Genomic DNA, 12,396 nt, shown 5'->3' on the forward strand with positions numbered 1-12,396 from the left:
GGCAGGCTTGGTGAATTCAAAGCATGTGTGAATTTAAGCAATGAGAGAGTGTTTGTTTTTGCTCTCAGCACATCCTGCCTCAGGGAGGAAGAGATAAGAATATATTAGTGGAGGTTTTTAAGGAAGGTTGGCTTGAGTTTGCAATCTTCTTTTCCTTTAAAGCGTTTATATCCCACCTTACCATAAAAGGACATGGTAACTGGGAAAAAGAAAAGAAAACAGCCAGGAAAGATAAAGGTAAAGGAACCCCTGACCGTTAGGTCCAGTCGCGGACGACTCTGGGGTTGCGTGCTCATCTCGCTCTGTAGGCCAAGGGAGCTGGTGTTTGTCCGCAGACAGCTTCTGGGTCATATGGCCAGCATGACTAAGCCGCTTCTGAAGAACCAGAGCAGCGCACGGAAATGCCGTTTACCTTCCCACCGGAGTGGTACCTATTTACCTACTTGCCTTTAACATGCTTTCGAACTGCTAGGTGGGCAGGAGCTGGGACCGAACAACAGAAGCTCACCCTGTCGCAGGGATTCAAACCTCCGACCTTCTGATCGGCAAGCCCTAGGCTCTGTGGTTTAGACCACAGCGCCACCCGCGTCCCTACAAACAGCTAGGAACATTTACTAAAAGCAAGAGTTAAACATGGCAGTATAACGCATGAATTAAATGCTAGTAAAAGGGAGCAGCAATTAAAACAAAGGCAATAAACTGGAAGCAACAAATAAATCCTCTTAACTGAAGCCAACCAAAGGCCAAATAAGACAATGAAGAAGTCTAACACAAGACTTCCTAAAAATGAAGGTTAATGCCATACAACGGACAGTAATCCAAGTGGATGCTCCAAAACTAGTGATTAGGATGACCATATGTCCTACTTGACTTTGGAGAATAGGGTTATCCCTTGCTACTAGCCAGGTTGACTGTGGCTTTCTCCCATCTTGAAGGGGAGAAAAGTACAAGAAACTTGTTTTGTTTTCATTAGCCACTAGCTGGCAGGGTTTCGCGGTCAACAAAGAACACGAGGATTCGCCATTTCTGAGCACAATGTTGTTTTCTTCTGTAAAATCAGTATCTTGTGTTGCCCAAGCCAGTTCCTTAGATTTCTAGGTGTACTGGTAGACTGGACCCCAGATGGAGACTGTTCATTTGTATCAGAAGCCTTTGAGACTCAGCCATGGTCTCCCTTTAAGATCTGAATGCAAATGGATGTTTCTACAGTTCACTGCTGGATTGGGTCCTGAGTGCAACCCATTTAAACTGGCTTGCCACATTCTTCAGTAGCATGAAATAAGAAGAAAACCCCCATCCTGCAGGGATCGCCAGAAAAGAAATTAGCTGTTATGTGAATGGCTGTCTTTCCTACTTTGCACCTTGCCACACCATTGCTGTATCCTGCAAAGATAAAAGTAACACTTGTCAGAAATTTGTTAGGTGTGAAACAGCTCTGAGTCACTGTCACTTCAGTTGTTGATGAGCCAGCGATGTAAGAAGTGCGAAATTCTATCATGATTTTAAAAAAACAAAAAACAAAAAGTACCTATATTTGGCATGAAAGCATTACATAATATGAGCCTGAAGAAAAAGCACTGGAGAAGTTATTCTCACACTGTGATCTTCTGCCTTGTTTTTAATAGATTTTTACCTCAGCCTTTGCGTGGGCGGATGGGAGTTTTAGTCCAAAATACAGTGGTACCTTAGTTCTCAAACTTAATCCATTCCAGAAATGCATTCCAAAACCAAAGCATTCCAAAACCAAGGCGCACTTTCCCATAGAAAGTAATGCAAAATGGATTAATCTGTTCCAGACTTTTAAAAACAACCCCTAAAACAGCAATTAAACATGAATTTTACCATCTAACAAGACCATTGATCCATAAAATGAAAGCAGTAAACAATGTACTGGGTTCCACACAGTCACAAAAACAAAACAAAACTAGGTAAAGAGAAAAGTACCCCTGACCGTTAGGTCCAGTCGTGGACGACTCTGGGGTTGCGGCGCTCATCTCGCTCTATAGGCTGAGGGAGCCGGCATTTGTCCACAGACAGCTTCCGGGTCATGTGGGCAGCATGACTAAGCCACTTCTGGCGAACCAGAGCAGAGCACGGAAATGCCTTTTACCTTCCCACTGGAGCAGTACCCATTTATCTACTTGCACTTTGACATGCTTTCGAACTGCTAGGTGGGCAGGAGCCGGGAGTGAACAATGGGGGCTCACCCCTTGCAGGGATTTGAACCACCACCCTTCTGATCAGCAAGCCCTAGACCACAGTGCCACCTGCGTCCCTAAAAACAAAACTAAAAAGCCGCAAAAACACAAAATAAATAGCAAAGACAGACCTGAGCGTAACACTCAAAACGGAACTGTGGCACTCAAAACAGAAGTGTAACACTCAAATCGGAGCACATTCAGCTTCCAAAGAAAGCTCTCAAACATCTGGGTTTGCAGTGTTTGGGTTCCAAGTTGTTTGAGTACCAAGGCGTTTGAGAACCAAGGTGCCACTGTATATGGAGGGCACCAGGTTGGTGAAGGCAGTTTAACAGTGATATAGCAGAAATTAAGTATAGTTAAAGAGCAAATTAGATCTTTCTCTTGTAAATAAAACAAGCCTTCTCATGCACAGTTGAAAGAAAAAGAGTTTGTCAACAAAATAAATACGGAAAACTTGCTGTTTTTGCTTCCTGTTTCTCCAAACCTGCTATGTGTACTCCAGGCAATTTCCTTTCCTGGGAAACAGTTGTCTCACTTCCTTGCACAGTTCTGTATTTAATATATAATTTCAGGCTGCTTTCAGAGACCAAGGCATGGATTCCACTGGCATAACCTCTTCTCTTCTAACTGCACTGCACAGAAGAAGAAGAAGAGTTTGGATTTGATATCCTGCCTTTCACTCCCTTTAAGGAGTCTCAAAGCGGCTAACATTCTCCTTTCCCTTCCTCCCCCACAACAAACACTCTGTGAGGTGAGTGAGGCTGAAAGACTTCAGAGAAGTGTGATTAGCCCAAGGTCACCCAGCAGCTGCATGTGGAGGAGCGGGGAATCGAACCCAGTTCCCCAGATTACGAGACTACCGCTCCTAACCACTACACCACACTGGCTTAATGGGCACTTAAGAGAGGAACCATTTGTGAGGTCTTTGGCTTTAAGGGAGAGGAGCAGAAACACCTGGGAGGCAAATACTTAATCCTACAGATTGCTTTACAGGCAGAACCTCAAGTTTACCACTTGTGGGCTTTCCAGGGTCATCCTGCAAAGAGAGGATCCTGCAAGCTCTCCTTATGTTCTTATGTGTACCAGTCCCACAGATTTTAGTTGAACTCAGTTCTAGCAGAATTTGGGGTGGACTGCTGCTCTCGGTTTAGCATGCTTAGGTGCATTGACCAGAATGCAAAGAATGGTTACAGCAAAGCACCCATGCTTCATTACTGATGAGTAATCTGTCTCCCCTTTGCCCTTGCCAAATAGCCGTTGCCTTGCTTGAGGGAAATGAGGGAAGGTGTCCAAGAGGCTACGTGCAGCAACAGCAGAGAGGCCCATTTAGGATGTAACACTAAACTATGGTTTAGCACACTGGTGGCTAACCTGCAGCACTCTGGATGTTGTTGGGCAGTAGTTTGCATCCACCCCAGCAAGCACGACCAGCAGTCCGGGATGGAGTCCAGCAATGCTGGGCAATACAGTAGACCCTCTGGATACAAACTTAATTCATTCCAGGAATCCATCCGCAACCTGAAAAGTCCGTATCCATGTGGTGCAATAGAGTGCTTCTGTGCACGGGCGCATGGCGAAACCTGGAAGTATACACTTCCGGGTTTGCCGTGTTCACAACCCGAAGTTTATGTATCCGGAGGGATACATAAGTACAGTCATACCTCAGGATGAATACGCTTCGGGTTAAGCATTTTCGGGTTGCACTCCGCAGTGGGAGAAACAAGATGCATTGGGCTGGCAGTTTCACCCTGGTGCCTTGAAGGCCCAGGCCCAATCCAACTCATTCCTCCAGGCGTAGCAGTGGAAGGAGTCCCTGCGCCACCAGCACCCGGCATGCTGAGGGAGGGACAAGCTCCATCATCTACCAGCTCGTTCTTCCCTCGGTTTGAGGGCCAGAGCACAATGGCATCTTCACCCAAGCAGTATATTGCAGGTGGAACCACTGCCACTCCTGAGTCAGGAGCGGTGGCGGCAGTTTCACCTGTGATATACCACCAGGTGAAGACACCATTGAGCCCTGGCCCTCAAACTAGTATCAATACATGGCCCAGGCCTAGATTCCAGCAACATCTGAAGGTCCACAGGTTAGGCATCCCTGGTTTAGCATTGTATGCATGAGCAACAACAAACCTCATGCCCATGCACTCTCACCTCCTTTGGCACAACCAGAGGGGTGGGGTATGAGATTGGAAGCTTTAACACTTGCTTTTAAACTAACTGCTTTGTTTATGCCTGAACACAGTTCAACTCTGGTTTGAACAAACTGGAGTTCAAGTTAACCAGAGTTCTCTGAGTTTGGATGTAACAAGAAACACTGGTTAGTTTGGGAGCAGAAGCTAAAGCCTTTCTCAACCTGTGGGTCCCCAGATGATGTTGAACTACAATTCCCATCACCCCTAGCTAGCAAGGCCAGAGCTCAGGGATGATGGCAGTTGTAGTCCAACAACATCTGGGGACCCACAGATTGAGAACCACTGAAAGCTTCTACTTTCCCTGTGGTTATGCCAGAAAAGCAGGAGTGGAGGACTATATGAGCGTGAAGCCCACAGAAGCACATGCGCATAGTGTTTACACATGGTTTTAATTTACTTCCAAACTGGTCCTGTGAGCTTGGTAATGCCTGGTTCCTACTTCTCTGTTGACCCATTGTGTTGAAGTTTATTTGGTGGACTGTGTGTGCTGCAGAGACATCTGGGTCCATTCTGATCTCTGGGTCAAGGTACTGTTTTTTTCTTTTTCTCTTTTTGAACACACATGTGCAGCTGGTCTTTTCTGAGCAAACAAAATATAATTGGGACAGGAGATAGCTCCTTTTTTGAAGAGCCAACATTAATTTTGCATTAAAGACGCTAACAAAATGACACCAACAAGGATATGAAATTTAAGGATGAATTTGAAACTGCATTGAAACTGAATTAATAGCATTGCACCCTATAATTGCTGCAGGTCAGACATGAAAAGAGGTTGTCAAAAAATCAATCATGTTTTTCAGATATTAGTAATAACCCCGCCCCCACCCCAGCACATACTACTATGTCTTACTGAGTGATTTAATGTCTTGGATATTTCTTAGTAAAATACATGATCTTTCTGCAGAGAGAAATACCAGGTGGTTTTGTTTTGCATCTGGAAAGGTTGTTCATTATCATAATATTTGTCTGAATGTGTCCTTTTATCTGCGTATTTCTTCTTAAAGATAGGGTTATGCATTTTGATGTTTTATTTAAAAAATGTTACTTTCTCTTTAAGCTCCTAGTACAGAGTCAAATACTGTCTTATGTGCTTTGTCAGAAAAAATGACTGCACGGAGAACAGGGCTGGCAGTTCAAGGCAATCTATTGATCTATCTTTCTGCATTCCCTTTTCTCTTTAATGAGGACTAGAATGTTTCCACATCAGTTAACCGCCTCCATAAAGCACCAGAAGGTCACACCAGCATCACACTCGTCTTTTTTTCTTTGCGTCTATAATATAATTGGCTGATTGTGCTGGTGATGAGTGAGCTCGCCTCCCCACCCCCCCACCCCGCAATTCCCCCAGAGCAGCCTTGGCTACATGTTATTAAACCTCATTGCTCGTTCCCTGAGGAGAACAGCTCTGCTACGCTCCTCGCTAGCAAAGCCAGTGCCATTGCGCAGGTTGAAACGGCAGAAACAGCATCCATTTTAATCTGCGGGAAGCCTCTCGGTTTACAAGGGCGTTCTTTTCTCCTTCAGATGCTGTAAAAATTAACTGTGCAGCTTCTGTAAACATTCTTGGCTCTCGGTGTCTGGTTTCTGTATGATGCACTGAGATGGTACACCAGGAAAACTGTTCGTATCAGGTAAGAATTAAAAGCTCTTCTGCCATAATCGGCATCATCCCTTTTAGAAGAGAGGAGGGAAGAGGCCTGCCTTTTTTACTTGTTTTTTATTTCGATGCAGCAGGTTGCTTCCTTTCAGCTTATGTAAAATTGGGTCACCTTTCTAAATGGAAGGATTTCTGGGCTGCTGTTTTGTTGGCGTTCTCTTTTCAGGGCTACTATTAACGGGCACAGTGAGGAAAGCCGACAAATAATCCTTACTTTGCTTTTAAGATAGCAGGTTGTTAAGCAGCTATTGCCAAGTCTCTGTGTGTCCCTGTTTTTACAGGGAAGGAAAGCAGCTCCGTATATCAAATGATAAGGCTCCACTTCAAAAACAGCTTTTTATCTGCATTATACAGATTTCAAAACAAAACAAAACAAAACAACAGTATAGGTTTTGGTTTGTGCCATTTAGTGGATGACGATACTGTGGGGAGGATGTTAGGGAAAGATGGTCAACTGAATAATTGTCATTAAAATACGTGTAGTAATCTGAATGTAGTCTGAATGTTAAATTATACTTGTGAGCACAATTGGTGTGGGCATGTTTTGACTGTGATGAGGTGTAAGAATTTACATGTCTGATGCATGTAGCTCAGTCTATGTTTGTTGTTTGTAGTCTCAAAGAATCCAGATACTATGTTTTGTAGCCAGCAGATCATTTAACATGCTACCTCTGGAAATATTGCTTCCTTGTTTCCTGAAAGGTGCTTCTTTTTGGAGGGATTTATTTTTCAAATGCTTTACATTTATTGTATGCATGGACACGCCAAGAAGCAAAATATTAGTTGTGTAGATTTCGAGCTGCTTTGAGAAATGGATTTCACCCATCTTATATCTTCACACGCCACCTTTACATGACTGGTTTCCTATCCCAGTAGAAGTGATTCATTTAGATTCTGGCTTGATTATTGTGGTTGGTGGTGCATGAGTGGGGATATACCATTTTAAATCTACAGTTAAAAGAATATTTAATGCCAAACGAAACACAGAAAGTTGCACTGGTGTCGGTCCTAACCCAGTCTAAGTTTGGAACGAAGTCCTTTTCATAGGCTCAACTCCAATCTTTAGCACATATATTTCAACTCCCACCTTCTAAAATTTATTGAACTTGATCCAGACTAAATTAGTCACGCTTTTGTCCCATTGAAATCAACAGGGTGATGGAGAACTTAATTCCCATTGATTACAGTGGGGCTAGAGCATGACTAACTTAGTCTGGATTCAGCCTATTTTATTTTTTGCACAGCACGTAATCAGGAATAAAACAAAGGTGTAGAGGAGCCGAATATACTGAATTTGCAAGTTGTTTACAGAAAAGTGCAAGTGTTGTAGGGAAAGGGATGAACCAAGATGGAGAGGCAAAGTCTCTGTAGGGAACAGCATGTTTAGTCTCTGTGTTCCTACACATAATGAAGGTAGAAGTGCAAAAATAGGAACCAAGTAATGCGCAGCTGTAGCTTTTTTAAAATTCTGTTTAAATAGTTTTAGGATAACTGCTCCCCCCCCCAAAAAAAAAAAAATCTTTCCACTTGCATTTTCTCCCATTTTTTGATTTCTGCACATTTTAGCCCATGTTCTGCTTAGTCAATAGCACCACTTTGGCTTGACACCTCCTGGCATTTTAATAAATAGCCCAGTTGCTGCATCACAAAGAATGCCCCACAGCCACATTTTGTAATCTGGTAGGGGTCAAAGGTTGCCCATTGTTCCCTTTGAAATGGAAGTTGCTTCTTTGGCAACCGTGATTAAGAGAAGGGTACACTGAACACCATCAAGAACGGCTTCTGATATTAGGATAGTCTGCTCTTTGACACATTTGTACATTTTATGTATGTGTTTGATCATAACCCATCTCCGCTGTGGGGGCACTTGCTGAGTTCTGCATATGAACCTGGGAAATCTTTGCAAAACAAAATTGTTGCCTTTGAAAGAAAAGTGGGGCAGGAAAGTGTCTTGTGTAAAACACCTTGTTAGGGTGACACAGTTCACCAACAGCAAAAAAAAAAAACCCCAAAAGCAACAAACCCATTAACCTGGAGGTTGCATTTTTAATCCATCTGTGATGTGGAATCCAGGGTTTTAGCATCACACTGGAAGCTATAAATGATTAGATTTCAGCAGGCCTGGCCATAAGGGCAGCTTCTCTCAGTGGGGGATGGGAAAATGTCAGGAGCTGCCGCTGCCGCTGTCACAAGTGCCATCTGTGGTTAAATAATAAATGCCTTGTTTTGCATCATACTGTAAGCCAGATCAGAGCTTTTTTTTCATTGCCCTTAGCAGAGAATATCTGTATCCTGTTAAAGTGTAACACACTCTACTTTTCAGAGATATGCTGTTTAAATATTGGAGCCCCTTTCTCCTTTAATTTAGAAGAAAAGATTAATAAGGGCCTTCCCACATAATATCATTTGCCACCTAATGTTGTGCTTGCTGCTGAGTATATACTTGTCAAGGAACTGCAGCCAATCCTGGCTCTCTGAGCATACCTGTATGGTACTGTTACTAACATGCTTGATCTTTTATGTGCCTTGCTATGACTAGTGTCTGACTAAGACATACTTTGAGCAGATGCATTGAAATTGGTGGGCTTTAGACAATCATGACTAACTTAAATCTGTCGATTTCATTGGGCCTATTCTGATGTCATAGGCTGCGTACACATCATGGGTGATACTCACCATTGTGCCAAGGAGATAGTTCCACTCCCCCCCCCATGTGCTATTCTGGGGGACCTTCCAACCCTCCTGAGCAGAATTGAGGAGGAAACAAGGGGAAGTCCGCTAAAGAATTATGGGCACTGTGGTTTAAGGGTTGCTGGAATTGTAACTCTGTGAGGGGTAAACTGCAGTGCCCACAATTCTTTGAGGGGGTGAAACCCAGGTGTGCAAGCTTTAAGAAACAACCCGTAATGAGTGACTGACCCTGAGATTGAAAGGTGATATGAAATATTCACAAAATTATGAGCAGTTGGGAGAGGATACTGGAACTAATGGTCTCCAAGCAAAAGTGTTGGCAGATCAGGGCAAACAGAACGTGTTTAATGGGCATAGAGGATCCTTCTTAGGTGTAGAAGCAGCTTTTAAAAACTAGAGACAGTTTTGTATGTGTAAGGTGAGTGAATAGGCATGGTTTTGTTGCCACTGAATGTGAGACCAGTGTGGTGTAGTAGTTAAAGCGTTGGACTGGGGCCCAGGAGAGGCCAGGGTTCATATCCCCATGCAACCAAGAGGCAAAAGAGTATACCACCCACAGTTCCTTGGAGCAAATGTAGAACATCAATGTATTAAAAAATAAACACAAATTCTGGCTACAAATGTGAATTTTGTGCACTATCAATGATAAACCAAGTAGTTACATTTTTTAAAGCCCCACTAGCATCTTAGCTTGGACAGCTTACAGAACGGAACCCGAGGAAGAGGTTGGAAGGTAAAGACTAGCTCAGTTATCAGTGGCTCCATGGGCTGCATTTGGGATACACTGGGAGCAAGACTGGTTCTTTGCCCTGGATAATGTGGTCACTGGAGGTAGCATTCACAGCCTGGTGATTTCCTGAACACAGTCCTTTGTTAGATTTATATCCTGCTTTTCTGTCTTGATGGAACTGAGAACAAAGGTCCATAGTGTCCCCAGATGCTTTTCCATCCAGGCAGTAATCCAACCCAGGAGACCTGCTTACTTTCAGCATAGTGGCTGCATCATGTGTCTCCTGATTGTGCCTAGGGACGATTTGCTTACTCCTCTGGGGGAGGAAAAAAGAACAGCCAGATCAGACCAAAGAGATGTTTGATGTATCACAGTATTTTAATATTCTTTTGGAAGCCGCCCAGAGTGGCTGGGGAGGCCTAGCCAGATGGGCGGGGTATAAATAATAAATTATTATTATTATTATTATTATTATTATTATTATTATTATTATCAAAGTCCAGCTTCGTGTTTCCAGCAGTGACCCGCCAGATGCCTCTGGGGAGCCCAGAAGCAGGACTTGAAGGCACCAGCCTTCGCCTGGTGTGTCCCAGAGGTTGTCAGCCGAGAGATTCCATTTTAATTGACAAGCCGGTCATCTGTGAATTTGTTTAATCCTTTTTATAACCATCCAAGCCACCTGCCACCATCTCATCATATGGTGGTGAATTCTATAACTTAATTACGTGCAGTGTGAAGAAGCACTTTCTTTCGTCTGTCCTCAGTTTACTACCGATCAGTTTCAGTGGTGACTCCTAATTGTTTCTCCTCTTTATCTATACCTTCCTTAATTTTAAGGAGCATCCCTTTCAGGGATGTTTGTCTGGCACCATCTGTGTGGTCTTTTCAGCAGCAAGCAAACTGGACCTTTTAAATGATTTATGCAGTCTGGGCCTCTTGTTTTTTAAGCATGTGTTTTGATTTCAGGGGTGCTGTGGCTTGTGGCAGGTCTGATGGACGGGGTACAAATAATAATAATAATAATGTTGTTGTTGTTGAATTCAGGTACAGTTGGGGCTGTATTTGATGCTGCAAATATGCCCACGCTACTGACTTCCATGCATGCAACCCCTCCAGGGGCCCCCTCCAAGCACACACTGAAAACAAGCACCAGGGGGTTGAGAGGGCCAGAGGATTTGGAGGGCATGTGGACAAGGGAGAAGAACAAGAAGTCCAATTGTTCAAATGGGGAGGCTTTGATTTTCCCCTAAAAAAAATAAAAGGTTTTACTATTTCTTGGGTAGTCACAACCAATTCAGAACCCATCAGTATATATGTGATATTGAACAGAGCTCTATTCAGGCATTCATCATAATTGCACAATTACCATCCCATAATAAGGTGAAGATGTGCTTTTTTGCCACTTCTCAAATTGTATCCCTTGCTGTCCTCATGTTTTGGGGAAGAGGGGGAACTATCTTTACATGCAAAGGCTCTTCATGATCAGGCTGCTAAATCATGTCAAGAATCTACATTTGTAGAAAAGACTGCCCTCTGAAGACCTCCCCTGAAGGCCCAGTAGACACAGTCCAGTTATCCCCCTAACACAATGCTAATTGCATGAGCATGAACTCCGGATGCCATAGGTATTCACCAGCCTGGTGCACTCTGCCAGTTTTGGACTACAACTCCCATCAGCCCCAGCCAGCGCAGCTAGAGGGCAACAGGTTGGCTAGCATAGGAGTTTAGTCAGGAGACTTTGGTGAAATAATTCATCCAAAGCTTTTTGAGAGCCCTGGTCTTGAGGGCAATTCTGCAAAGCCTGGAAGCCAGGTTCTGGGTGGCCCATATTTCCACCAATAGGAGTCCCTTTGGGGTTGAACCTATGAGTGCTCTGAACACAGATGCTGTCACCCTTCCCTGAAATCTACAGGTTCTGCCTTCCCACACAAATCTCGCTCATCCTAATGACCAGGATTCTTCCACTTTAATTTGACTTGGGGCAACACCCCATGAATGTGAACATTTTAAATGAACACTGTATCTACCCTTGCCAAAGACCATAAGTTTATGTTATGTTCATTTCTGAATACAATGTATTAGAAGCCATTAATGGCTAAAGGAAACACTAAAAGGTTTATATATCTACTGTTGCAGAACTGTTCTGGGGGAGGAAAGTCTTATTTAGGTCATCAGTTTGAATCTCTTCCCAGATCAATGGTGACACACAAAATTAGATCATTATTAATAGAGAATGTTCATAACCTCCACACATTTATTAATGCAGAATATCCTACTGGGTCCCTGGTTCTCTGCTTAAAATTACTGGGTGCATTTTCTATACATTAATACACACTAAATGAACTCTTAATATGGCTCCTAATTATTATCTCCCACTTCTAACTCTGAACTGCTTAGATGGTGGTTACAAGCACAGATGCATCATTTGTCTGAAGCATGATTCTGCAGTCGTGAGAGTCAGAATGACTTGCTCACAAATAACTGGCTTTGGACTGTGGGAGCTTCGCAAATGGGTTGCCTTGTCAGTTCCAGAAACAACCTGAAATGTTCCCTTTGCTTTGGAGGGGAAGCTGATGGTGTTACATATAAGTTTCATATCCATGCTGATTTTAGAGTTTAACATATTGTTTTTCCAAAAACAAAATAATATCTGGGATAAATTGGAAGTTTCCCTAGAAGCCTCTAGGAGTTCCACAACTATGTTTACCTATAGATCTGGCAATAATATACACAAAGCACGTCAAAACACAGAAGGAATAACTCCTCTAGGAAAATAGCCACTTCTCCAAAAAAATGTTTGCTCAGCAAGAGGCAGAGCAAGCTCCATAGCAGGTCCAGGGTTTGGGGCTGTGTTAGCCAAATCTTTTGTTGATCTGGCTGTCCAGTAGTTACAGTAGCAGCAGGAGGTTTCAGGCTATTTTGATT

The 12,396-nt window shown here is 43.3% G+C and overlaps 1 protein-coding gene across 8 annotated transcripts in view; it reads left to right on the forward strand.

Moving 5' to 3' along the window:
• Nucleotides 1-12,396, forward strand: part of LOC307216995 (schwannomin-interacting protein 1) — a 387,429-nt gene that overhangs the window by 334,524 nt on the left and 40,509 nt on the right. The window contains exon 1 of one of the 8 annotated variants that reach the window (XM_079977962.1): nucleotides 5,756-6,024. The exons of the other annotated variants lie outside the window; for them this stretch is intronic. Coding sequence (XP_079834088.1) covers nucleotides 5,995-6,024 — 30 coding nt within the window. The 5' untranslated portion in view covers nucleotides 5,756-5,994. Of the gene's footprint in view, nucleotides 1-5,755; nucleotides 6,025-12,396 lie in introns of those variants that run through there. 8 annotated transcript variants of the gene reach the window in all.

This window comes from Podarcis cretensis (assembly GCF_951804945.1).
Source record: "Podarcis cretensis genome assembly, chromosome: 5".
Classification (NCBI taxonomy): domain Eukaryota; kingdom Metazoa; phylum Chordata; class Lepidosauria; order Squamata; family Lacertidae; genus Podarcis; species Podarcis cretensis.